Source organism: Lepidochelys kempii, chromosome 9, assembly GCF_965140285.1.
Source record: "Lepidochelys kempii isolate rLepKem1 chromosome 9, rLepKem1.hap1, whole genome shotgun sequence".
Taxonomy (NCBI): Eukaryota; Metazoa; Chordata; order Testudines; family Cheloniidae; genus Lepidochelys; species Lepidochelys kempii.
The window spans coordinates 42551854-42565158 of NC_136388.1; the positions used below are offsets into that span (position 1 = coordinate 42551854).

The following is a 13305-nucleotide window of genomic DNA, read 5'->3' on the forward strand; positions in this document are numbered from 1 at the left end:
TTGAAAAGTCCAAAAATTGTTGTGCACGTGTATTTTATCCTTTTAGACTCATCATTGTCATCTTTTCTTGTGTTTAAGTAATCTATATATTTTTAACATTGTTTCTAAATAATTGACTTGATATTTGTAGTTCTGCCTTATTTAAATTATGCTGATTTTGTTTAATTTTTAACAAGTTGCTACCTCTTATCCGCTCACACAATAGCAGAACGTTTTCTGTGCTTACTCATTGGGCGTTAGGTCTTAACGTATCTGTGCAATTGTTATCAAAAGGTGCTTTTTCATTATGGCTACCAAGAGATAACTTATTTTTCTTGGCCTGCTTCCCTCAGTAATTACATATTAAATGGAATATTACCATTTCACTTCAACCTCTTCACCTCTAAATGAATCAACATAAATCTATTTGAGTATTTGACACTGTTTTGGTCTATGGTACATTTTTAAAAAGTGACAGACAAAAGACATTGTTAAATTAGAAGCCCTACGATTGAAAGAATAAAGTTGTAGGTGGCATTAGAATTTTAGACTACTGTAGCTGATTACTTTCCAAATTTGTGAAAGTAGGAATTTTGTACAACTATATCTTACTTAATGTAATTGACTTGTAGAAGTCATGGGGAAACTTGACAAGTTTGAGAGAGCTTTTTTTCCCCTAGAGCATGGCAGTCCGGGATTTCTGATCTGACACATAACCAAAAATGCAAGTGTGACATTCCCCAGAGTACAATCTGGACAGTTGAACAGCTATGTCCCTTCAATTCTCCAGCTTTCACACTGCTCAGCAGTGAGAGCAGCCGCTCCTGTCCTGTTCACACATGGCCTAGTCACACACAGCCTATCACATGCAAAATCACTCACAGCTAAATGATATGAGTGTTTCTAGCCAGCCACTTCTAAATTGGATTGCAGATATAATTTCCAGCAAATTCCCAGTTCCAGTCTTGTCTCCAGAAATGTGCATCTTGTACTGCCCAATTCTTTCCTTCTGTGAAGTACAAGCTCTGTCATTTCATAAATAGAAAATGATATGCACAAACCCTGTTATCTCAAATGGAGGCTAGAGATACTTCAATCCAAACATGCATTGGTTTAGATAAAATAATAAAACAAATTTATTGACCACAGAAAGATAGATTTTAAGTGATTACCAGTAATGAGGTATAAAAGTCAGAATTGGCTACAAAGAAATAAAAGGTAAAATGTAAACTAATACCTAACTGAACAAGCTAATTGAATTCAAAGCAAAGGTTTTTCTCATCACATGCTTTTACTGGCTGAACTCCTTCAATCAGGACCATTCACTCAGTTTATCTTTCAAACATTGTTGATGCAGTGAATAAAAATGAGGGATCTTATACCATTTCTCTTCTTTGAGAATCCCCTCCAGCTTGAGTTCAGGTCGCAGCAAGTCTGTTTTGAGTGGGAACCCAAAATGCCAATATTTTGTACAATTTGCCAACATGTACATTTCTCATTTATACCTTTCTTCCTGTCAAAAATGTCCCCTTAATCAGGTGATAGACTATTTGATTATGCTGAAACCTGGCTGAGGTGCTGACTAGCCTTTTGTCTCTGAGGAACTGGTTTGGGCTACTTCCCCAGATTTAGAATATGCTTTAGTAACATCGTACGGTAGAATCTCGTAACTTTACATGTAAAGTATGCATGGCAACATTGTAAGGACAATAATGGTCACTGAATTATGAGTTTTGAAATACCTCACAAATGGATACTTTGTACAGATTTTTTCATAGTTTTGTAACAATGGTGAACATAAGGGTACAGTCTGTCACAGCAAGACGATTTTTTTCTGCCTTCCTCTGTTCTCCAATGTTCCTTGAACTTCATCCTAGTGTCAAGAGAGTTGTTGAGGTCCACACTAGTAACGTTTGAGTGTCTGTAATCCAGCTTTCTAAGGAGTAATTTAATAGAGATGCCAGTAAGTGAAGATGTACTGTACTACTATTTGTACTTTGTTCTCAGAATGTTTTTCTTAGTAATCGTCATGTAATCAACTTATTTTTAATTTAGTCACTCCTTGCTTAAATAACTTCCCTTATTGGGTGATTACACTGTTTCAGTGTAGCTCTTTCTAACCCGTATTTGAATTTGCCTGTAGGAAAGTGCATTTTCTGATATTTCAAATGAGAAGAAAAAATGTTTAAAATTAGGGAATATAGTCCAAAGTAGAAGTCTTGTGATCAATTTAATATACCAAAGAACAAGGAAAAGAACTGCATGTCAGTGTTCTTGCATTTGTTCTAGTTTTTCTTCAGAAAGAGAGACAAGTGTCCCTGTAGATGGACTTTTTCAAGCATCTATTTTTTTTTTAAAGCAGCAAGGCAATCTTAAACCTTTCAGAATATAATTTATGTTAACCATAGTAGTTTAAAATTGGCTACTATTTAACGTGTATTCCCTAAAGCTGTTACAAACTATTTATGATTTAAAGCAGTGGTTCTCAAACTTATTTGATCAGGCCCCCCCTCTTTGTGTCTCTAGTTGTTTATGCACCCTGCTACTCAGCTCTAAAGACAGAGTGTAGAGCAGCAGCACAGAAGTAAGGGTGGCAATGTGAAAACTGATGTTCATCAATATCACTTTTCAAAGCAGACTTAGTGCCCCATTGCAGCCTTTACTTTTGCACTGCTGCTGCCATCCTGGGGACTGACCGCCAGAGCTCTGCAACCTCCAGGTGAGGGACTGCAGGGGTAGGAGGAGAAGGAAAGGGGAAGGGAGCCTGGGTTGTCTCCCAGTGGAGGGGAGGGGGAATTCGAGCCCGGGTGGTGGTGGGGATCCAGCTTTATCATGTCCAGTAGGAACTGGGCCAAAAACACCAATGCATTTCGTATGTAGCCATTCTGTGGCAACTGTTTATAGACATTATTTGTGTGTTAATTTCAAACCAATGACTTAGAGCAGTGTTTCCCAAACTTGGGACGCCACTTGTTCAGGGAAAGCCCCTGGTGGGCCGGGCTGGTTTGTTTACCTACTGCGTTCGCAGGTTCGGCCGATTGTGCCTCCCACTGGCCGCAGTTTGCCGCTCCAGGCCAATGGGGGCTGCGGAAAGCGGTGTGGGCCGAGGGATGTACCGGCTGCCGCTTCCCGCAGCCCCCATTGGCCTGGAGCGGCGAACCGTGGCCAGTGGGAGCTGCAATTGGCCGAACCTGCAGACGCGGCAGGTAAACAAACCGGCCCGGCCCGCCAGCGGCTTTCCCTGAACAAGCGGCATCCCAAGTTTGGGAAACACTGACTTAGAGGGAAAAGATACTATATCACATTCTTAGTGCGATGTTTAGCTTTTGGAGAATTGACTGTGCCCTGTTTTTGATATCTGCTTGTACTACACAAAAAAAGGTTACATTCTATATTTTCTAAATTTGAACCCAATATCGATACTTTTAAACATCTTGTTTTTCATTTGGCTGGGTCAAACTTTTCTCTTTCTACCAGATCCTGTTAGGTGAGTGCAGACAGTAAAGTGTGCTTATGATATTGTGGTAAGTGCTCAGTGGAAGGTTACTCGTGGCCTCAATTCACAAATGAATAAATATGTCCGGATTACTGAGAATGGGAGATGAAGCAAAGCAACATGCTAATTCAAAAGATAAAGCTGTCCAGGTGCTTATTAGGAGACTAACTTTTTGGAAAAGGTCTGAAGGTAGTTTTTAAAGTGGCAAACAAATCTGTTTAAGTAGTCTGCAAAAACAAACAAAAAAACCACAACCCAGATGCTGATACTGGGAAAATTGTTATAATTTGATATGGTTCAAGTGGCTGATTGTGGATGAATATCACATGGCAGTTCCTTTGGACTTTTCCTTTTTTTATTAGGCAGATGTGGTATGTTGCAATTTTTCCCAGCCTCACACGCACACTGTTGTCGAATATTGTAGCTTGCCTTTTAGAGAACTTTCGCCAGGTTAGCAAGAGAGAGAGATCCTAAGTGCTTCATGTTACAGTTGAAGGCACCTGGACTTGTATTTCTCCTCCGTGGTCCAGCAAGGACACCCACTTTCAGGCTTCCAGCTTCCTGGCTGTTGCCTCTCTTGGGTGGAGACCCACATCTCACTTCCTTCTGACCAGGGTACGTCTAGGCTGAACAGTTTCTTGCCTTCACTGTGCATTTCCCAGTGAAGACAGTGCTTAAACATACCAGCTTGAGGTGAGGTTTTGTGGCCTGCAATTTTCAGAAGGTCAGACTAGATGATTGTAATGGTCCCTTCTGGCCTTAATATTTGAATCTTCAGAGACTGATAACACAGTGATTACTATAATTGGAAGCTACCACACTGTTCTTTCTAAGCAAGCTTATTTTATTTTTAAGGTAAAAAACATTACAGAGAAAACATTAAAAACAATAAAAGAACCTGCATGCATGCTAATAAGTTTACTAGGCATCAGCCCACCGTAAGGGTTCTTTGTGGTTACAAGTTCATGAGAGCTTCAGCTCAGAACAGGTACACAGTCTTATGAAGCCTTAGTAGGCCAAATACTTCCAATTCTCTAAGGATTGGGACCCTCCGTGAACCAGAGGTCCTGTCCATTTGCTGGATCAGGAAAAAGGCCCTGAGTCAGTTTAAACCCCAAGCTTTTATCCAAAAGTCTTTTCTTTGTCTGTTGGTCTCTGGAGAATGAAGTTTGAACTAGTATATGCATATCTCCCCAAAGGTGTGGCTTCAAAGGCTGATAACAGAGGAATACATGAGCATCCCCTCCCTGCTAGAGGAGGTACATATAATTCCACAGCAACACATACACAATTTCATTTTTAATACAGTTTATCACAAAGGTACTAAGCTTATTCAGTGAAGTTTATCTTAATTCCATAAGGTTTGTTCAGGGTATTTTAGGATATTGTCAGTCTGTCACAGTTCATATGTTTTTCACAACTTCACAACTGTATCTGTTATGTTTCTAGAATATAGAGGGATACCCCGGCTTCTTTAGCAAGATGCAGCACTGGCTTTTTCCACTCTCAGGAGACACAAGTGAGGTTCCCACTAGTGTCACTCTATTCCTGCAACAGAAATAGCACAAATAACTCATTTGCTTAGTTTTATATAATACATAAAACACCTTGCAGCAATGATCTCTCCCGGCACCTGCTGTGACGGAGGGCTTGGATTTGCTTGCTATTGCCAGTTGGCTTATTTTTATAAATTGCTTATCAAAAACTCATAATGAAACTTCTCTATTTATGGATAGAGTATATTCAAATACAAATAAGCTACATTTGGGGAATTTATTGAATTGTCCTAATTTTTTATCCTCAAATTTTCAAATTGAAATTCTTGCAAATATACCCCAAAATCATGTATATGTCCATGTACCGTATTACTGATATGGAGCTCGTAAAACAATGACAGGTAAGTCAAATTGCAGGCCTTCCTGCAAATGTAGGGGCTAGACCATTTTAAATAAAAAGGTGAAGGCACTATCCTCTAGAGGGAAGTTTATAAAACCCACTCATTCTGTAAACCTAGAAATTGGATTTATCTGACTGCTTGCCTATAGTTAAATGAGTTAGTGTAATTCTTTGTGAGAGTTTTTATTCTGAAAGCAGTGTAATTGTGGGCAGAAAAATAAGTATATAACAATATTATCTTTTGATTCAATAGAGCTTCTTCCTACATTGTGTTCTGTCATAACTGCTTATTTCATGATAATTTTTTTTTTAAATTCTACGTTTAGTAACACTTATTTCCCATAGCTGTCTTGGTTCTGGAGCTTGATTTCAACTCTTTCTCTCACATCTTCAGCAAAACAGTTTGGATCAAATTCTACCTTCATTTACACCTGTCCAACCTTAATTGAAGATAAAGGGGTTATACAGGTGTAACTGGTGGATAATTTGGCTTTTTTTGTATTTATTACCAATAGTGATACACAACCCATAAAAAATTCAGCTTGACTTTTAGATCCCAGTTTGTGTTGACAGAGCTAGTGTTTGGGGGAGGAATCTTTTAAACTGGTAAACTGAGCAGAATCTGTCTGGAAGTGATTGAGACAGATATGGAAAGCTATGATGCCACTTGTACATAAGCAGTTTTCAGAGTGAAATCATACTTTAAGGGCATACTTTAAATGCTGCATGCAGTTTATAAAAGGAGTGTCATCCTGCCCCCTCTCTTGCCAAATAAAAATCCTGGAATACCTGTAAATCCCTAATGTTTGAAAATAGCATCATTTTTATTAAATAATAGTTGATAGTCATGTTTTCACTGAAGATGGTACTGTATTGCACTCACATTTGGCAAAATATTGAGACATTATTTAATTTTATTGTCTTAAAGTAATTTTTCATCAATAACGGGGATGCTATTATCTCTTATGTTATCAATTCTCTATTCATAGATACTCAATTTTTCAGCCTTTTATCGGTGCTGATTAAGATGTTTTGAGATATGGTGGAAAGAGTAATTTCACCACATCTAAATATTGGCCATATTGCTTGCATAAGTTAAAAAAGTGAAAATACTGTATTTGGAAGTGTGTGAGATCTGATCACTTCCATTATACTGATGTTTTGCTACTTTCTCTTCAAGAGTAGACTGATTTAAATACTACTTACTGCAGGAATGCATCTCCTCATGAGCAGCTGTATTTCTTACCCAGCAGCATGCAACTGTTATAGTAAGTTTTATAATCACATACCTAGTTTACATATTTATGGGAATTTTCTTGGCTAAAAACTTAAATAGATCTGGTATCCTATGACATTCAGTTCTTCAAATGGTTGGCCTCATACCTGACATAACTGGCTCATGTAAAAAACTAAACTTTTGCAAATTTATACTTCTAATTTACAAGTAAAGGTACTTGAATGGTTAAAATCTTACAACTGAAAAGCTTTTAGTGACCTGTGATGGAAAGATTAAACTAAAACATATGGAGTCCGTAATGAGTGAATGTACCAAATTTCAGTATTCTAGCTCTATGGCCTATGGGAGGAACTTTTATTTAAGTGACATGTAACAAGTGTTTGTATTATATTAGATGAGAAGCTTTGTTGTAAATTAGATGCTAGTTGTTTTTTTATACTGATCCATGCTGGCTGGTTATCGTTCTCATTGGCAGGTGGAGATAGAAAATAACTGATGTTCAGGGTGACATCCTTTTTTTGTAATGACATTGTAACCTCTGCTTTGTCAGCTTCAAATGTCTTTTGTCTTCTATAGAAGTAACCCATCAGCATTTTTCAGTGTGGGATTTTCTGTTCACTTGTAGCTCGTCTAGAGTTCTGGAAGTACAATTTGTGAAATCATTTCAGGGGAAGCTATTGTGGTGTGAATGAAGATAAACAAGTTTAGGAACTAAAGCTCTGGTATTGGAGCATTTATTCTCTGAAAAGTTGTTTACTTTTGCACTAGAAAATCTTTCTGCTTCCTATTTAATTTATACAAAGGTATGAATATATTTAATGCAAGTGCTAACTATCCCTTGGAAAAGTCTGGTAACTTAGGGCAGAGGGCATTCCTCATCTTTGAAAGAACTGTCTCTGTTAATGTGATCTTCAGTATGACAGAGTATGACCCTAAATGCTTTGTTTAATCCTTGGTACTGGTAATAAAATTCTGTTGCCAGCAGCCACCTATGCATTCACTTGAAAATAAGTTTCAGTACCTAGCAATAATAAGCTAGGACAAATCCTGTTGTTAGTGATTTGATTTTTCTTGCCAGCATAATTTGGAATAACCTGTATATTTTTATCTTGCTAGCATGTGACTTTGAACTGTGCTATTTGTACAGTCCCGTGGTCCTGAATATAATTCTTAATATCTGTCTGAAACACTGGATAGTAATTTTGGTTTGATCTCTTGGATTCTTTGTTCCATTTTCTAAAAAATTAGAAACTCAAATAGTGTACAATTTAGTGATGGTTTTGTGTTCTAGTTTAACCGAATTACACTGCAGACTATACTGACGCCTTTATAATGCTTTCTGGCTCTTCATATATGCTATCACTGTTGACCCACTGTTTCCACCTTTGATAGTCCTTTTGTTTTCTGTTTCCAGGTGAAGTAGGAGCTGCAGAAGGAAGACCTGTACAGTTTGCAATAATGCCATTCCCCTTTGGCAAGTCCCACAAGTCTCCTGCAGACATAGTGAAGAATCTGAAGGAGAGTATGGCAGTTCTAGAAAAGCAAGATATCTCTGACAAAAAGGCAGAAAAGGTATATTTCTGGTACTTTTTATGGGGTTTAATCTTTTGCTAGTGAAATATTAAACTTTAATTGGGGGAGGGAAAACAGAATTTACAAGATTTATAAATTAACATATGTGAACTAAATAGAAATATTTTGATTTCCCTTCACACACTAAAGATGAAGAAAAGTTGTGTATTTTGTTAAACTGGTACTTCGATCTTTGTTGACCTTGGATCCTTCTGTCTTTGGCCACTGATACGTTTAGAATTAACTTCTCTCTAAGCAACCAACTTAGAAGGAGTTAATTCTCTATGGATCTAATTTTAATGGAAAAAAGATATACAGTTGTTGACTATCAATAGCAACCCTTGCACATAAGGGGAAAATTCCATATTAGTGACCTCACGCCCGCTGACATTGAGCAACGACCATTACCCTGAAGCCACGCGAGGAATACACATATGGTACCAGAATACAAATAATAATGGCCTGGATATTAAAGAAAACTTCAGTTGAAGTTGTGAATGTTTAGTCTAAAAGTACACCAATACCTCTACATGAGAATCTTTGTTAGGCAACCTTCTGTGTTAAGAAACTGTTCCAAAATAGCCCCCAACATATGCAATACAATTCTACAATTGTATAAGAAGATCGCCTTTGTTAAGCAACCAGTTGTTGTCAGTTGTTTGAGCTGATGACATAAGACAAGTCACACTGCATCTTCTTTATTAAATGACACCTGTGGAAGGTCCTCCCTAAGACCCCTGTCTCCTACAAGAAATCAGCTAATAAGTAATGGTTATGTTGTGTATCAGTGTCTGAAGTAATGTATTTTATTTGTTTCAAATAAAGTTTGTTATGATTTGGAACTGTCATGACTGATGAAGTTACGGACTAACTCTGACCCATGTAGCAACCTGATCTTAATCATTACTCTTGTCCTCTTTCCCTGTTTCTCTTATTACCTATTACATCTTGTTTCAGATTATATTGTGAACATTTTGGTACAGGAACCATGTGTTTGTACAACACCAAACACAGTGGGTTTCTAACCCTTATTTTTGGAGCCTTTGGGGTGCTACTTCAGTGCCAATAAGTTGTTAATAAACAACGGTAAAAAGTATCTGAAGGTCTCCTGGTGAGATGAATAGCATGGGAGGCACATACAGATCAATAGTGGATGGAATTAAGTGTTAATTAAAAATTTCATTATCGTGTAAGAGAAGGATTAGTGTGTTTTCCTAATTAGTGTTCAACCTGCATTGTTAGATAATTTTCTTTTTTCCAAAACAACTGCCAAAGGACAAGGCTATCTAGGAAAATACGAACAAGCCATCAGCCACCTAAATAACTGCTTAAGGAAGTACTCTCAAGTAAGGTACAAGAACCATTTGGCCTTCCCTGTACAATGCTGGTGCAAGAAGTTCATCTGGAAAGACCTTAACTTGAAAGAGGCAGTAAGTGAGTGGGTAAGATTCTACAAAGGGAACCAGTATTTAAAAACAATAAAACTCACAAATCCCAAAGCCATAACTAAAGATGAAATTTAAAATGTTCTGCAAGCCAGCTTGCAAGCAAAGTTGTAAATCAGCATGCAATTTTTATTGCTCTGTACATCAAAATAAACATCTGTTATCTTGGCTAATATGGGATATTGTTGCCCATTATTGATGGGAAGTGTGAAGTAAATCTGGAAATTTTTACACAGAGGATGTAGTGATTGGATATTCTTTTTTGATTAGGAGATCTCAGAATATACTTTCAAACTCCAGATCTTTTAATAAATAATAATAATAAAAAAAAAGTAAATTTGTTCTCTGTACAAATAGTATTCCGGGTAGGGGAAGTCCCTCAAGCACATAGTAGAGATAAATGGTGACTGATCTTTCATTAGAATGATTCATAGAGAGCCTTTAAACTTGTATAATGGATGTAGGGTAATTTCTGAAAATAGATCAACGGTAACCTAAAGAAAAGAAAGTGATTACAATTTACTTCAGTGATTAGTACTCTGGGCTTATTTAAATTTTCTGTAGCCAGAGTGTAAACGTTTTCAGGTAGAAACAACAAATTGTTTGGATGTGAAACTCTAAATTTGAGGCCTCTTCAATGAGACTATGTAAAGATATTTATGTTTGAAATTATGTATATGCTGCATTAAATGCTCACAGAATCGAAGCCTTGATGCGTACATACTGTATCCTGAACATAGAATGTGTAGTGCACTGAATTTGGAGGGGAAAAAATTGTTTGAAAAATAAGCTGTACATGTTATCTGCGGATACAAACCAAAGGGGTATTCATCACTCAGATTATTTTAAACTTGGTATGTGTTTCAGGATATAAAATACTGACTTTCAAATCCACGCTATACTAAAATGATAATTGTCCTTCCTCTGCAAAACTCCTTCTCTGGACTCAGTGACACCAAGAGACACTTATCTCCTGCAACATATTGCTATAGTTCTTGAGGTCACTCACATCTAAATACTCAAAGTGAGGATATAAAAGGGCTCAAGGCCACAAGCACACTTAATTCCTTTCCTTATTCTCTCATTACTATTCCTTTTCCCTGTTGGTAGTTTTAGCTTAATTTTTTAATGATTTAGTTTTACTATTTTTAACAAAAATATTTTATTGGCAATCTGCTTAGTGTAACTGTGTAGTTTACCTGAGTATCATCATGGTTTAGCTTATGGATCTGAAACATTGTGGATCACAACTGAAACTCAAAGACCTTCCTATCTAATTTGAAATGAGGTAAGACAAGGCAGGTAACAAACATAGGAGGAAACTGCAGAGGGCATATTTTAAAGTTACATAGGTGAGTTGTTGCACAAGCTGATAGTTCCAAATTATCAGATTTTTTTTCCTGTCATATAAACATATCGGTATTTTGTTGCACAACCCAAACATCACTGTTCGGTTGATTTCTTGTAGATGCCTATGTAATCAAGCATTATGCCTGCTGCCCAGTGGGAAAAAGTTGATGAATGTGCATTTACTATCTGAAATGTCTGGGACAAGAGCATTCACCAAGAGACTTCTCAGAATAGGCTAGCTTTATCCTGTGGGCCCACCTGGGACAAACATACAGGCTGATGATCTTGAAAGTCCACTCTCTTGCCTCTGAATCTGAGACTAATCATGCTTGGTTTGAAAACAGGACATTTGAAAATCTGAAGAGTCAGATCCCTGTGGATTTGTGTTTTGTTAGATTATACTACCCAAATAATTGTATCCCCAAATAGGAAACAGTTGTAGAGCTGTTTCCTCTGTCCTCCTGGAGTGTACCATGGCCAAGGACTCCAATGATGCATCATAAGAGATGTAATCTGGCTAGGGAATCGTGCTTATTGAGAACTGGGGACATGAGGCACCACAGCAGCATTTCCAAATGGAAATATTTTGGTTTTCAATGAAAAATTGAATTTTTTTTGAGAAAGCAGTTACTTTTTGTAGAAAAAAAATCGTTTGGTGGAAAACCCCTGTTTTCCATAGACCACCAGTTTTGATGGAAAACTTTTGACCCAGCCCTACATATGGACAATATGCTTATTTTTTGTGTTGGCCTAAGTCAGCCCATATTGAAAAAAATGTTTGTGCACATCTACATCTTAATACTTATTCATCTTCATTTTTAAGGCCTAGACTGCAGTTTTCATCCTCTCTGCAATATAATCTTCCAGTTACTCTTTTAAAAGATCAACACCCTTACCTCAAGATGAATGGAAGCTGGTTATCTCAACATGTATCATGGAAGATTGGCCTATCAAGAGGAAAAAAAGGCTTATTTTTCCCCCCTTAGTTATTTCTGGAAGGTAGTTCACCATATCATAGCTCATAATTCTGTGCTACCAAAGGGGTAGCAAAATCACATCTCTCTCCCAGATTTCCAAGCTAGTACTACTTTTACCCTCTTTCTCTGTCTTTATCTCTTCTTCTGCTCCACTTTTCACTCTTCTTGCTCCTTTCAGGGACCTGCCAAATAGCCATAATGAACACAGGTGTATGTCCATTGTATTAGTGTTGATTACCTGTGGTGTAAAGGATATCCTTATCCCTCTAGGATAAGTGAATTTTTGTTTTTTTTTAATACTTACTTTTTCTTCACTTAATTTTAAGACAGGTAAACAAATACATGCAATTTCATATTTTCCCTATACTTGGCCATGTGAAATTTAAAATATGTGATCTAAAGATTACACAATGCAGTACAATAGAACTGGTTTATAGTGAAGACAAAGGGAAGCCCTGCCTTTTTAATGGATTGCAATATGAAAATTTCACTTGTGGTTAAAACGAACCTATGTTTATAGGGAAATTCTGTGCAAGAAAAGTTTTTGCAGTACAAAAGAATTCCACTGTAAATGTACTTATTCTCTTCAGCTCTTATGGCTGAGACTCCAAACACAAAGTTTGAATATTTCTGCTATTGCACTGCGTTAGCATAGTTTTTGTATTTAATATGTAGCTTATAATATTTCCCATGGAGCAGTAGCAGGAAATATTACTGTTACTATGACATCATATAGTCCTGTTACTATTCTGATACACCATTTTATAAATTGATGCTCTTGGAATGTAGGATTGTAAAGAGAAAATTTGAATAGAAGTTTTTTCAACTTTAAATGATAACCCTGACATTCCATTAGGAGGATGATTTATCTTTATTACACATTTTGCCTTTCTTTCATTCTCAGAAGATAGAAAGAGGCCGATTATAAGATGCTGGACAGTGTATGCACACGTTCACACAAAGCATGTGCTACATGATCAGCATGGAAGAAATTGTGAGAGATACAAATACATGAGACATTAGAGATAGTGTCACATCTTTTTCAATACAAGAGTAGTCTTCCTAGTATCTGAACAAAATGTGTTTCATTATAGCTCAGAGTTCACGGATTTTTTTTTTAGGGTAACAATTTATTCTCCACAATTTATTTCTGAATGTTTTATAGATTTGCAGTACATACTAGAAGACTCAAAATTGGCTAATTAGACACTAAATCTTTTGAAAAGGAAGCTGACACTACCTCTCTTGACACTCTTTGGTTTTCATCTACTCTGATTACATATGCTTGTGCCACTTTGCTGAAATGCAATCCATTCACTTCTTTCAGTCAGAGGGAGCAGCCTGCTGACGTAG

The 13305-nt window shown here is 37.0% G+C and overlaps 1 protein-coding gene across 4 annotated transcripts in view; it reads left to right on the forward strand.

Annotated features, from left to right (window-relative positions):
- The window catches only part of CAB39 (calcium binding protein 39), a 68263-nt gene that overhangs the window by 26726 nt on the left and 28232 nt on the right, over window positions 1-13305 (forward strand). For all 4 annotated transcript variants that reach the window (XM_073360032.2, XM_073360031.2, XM_073360030.2 and 1 more), the window contains one exon: window positions 8023-8180. In XM_073360032.2, the coding sequence (XP_073216133.1) occupies window positions 8067-8180 (114 nt within the window). In that variant the 5' untranslated portion in view covers window positions 8023-8066. The remainder of the gene's footprint in view (window positions 1-8022; window positions 8181-13305) is intronic.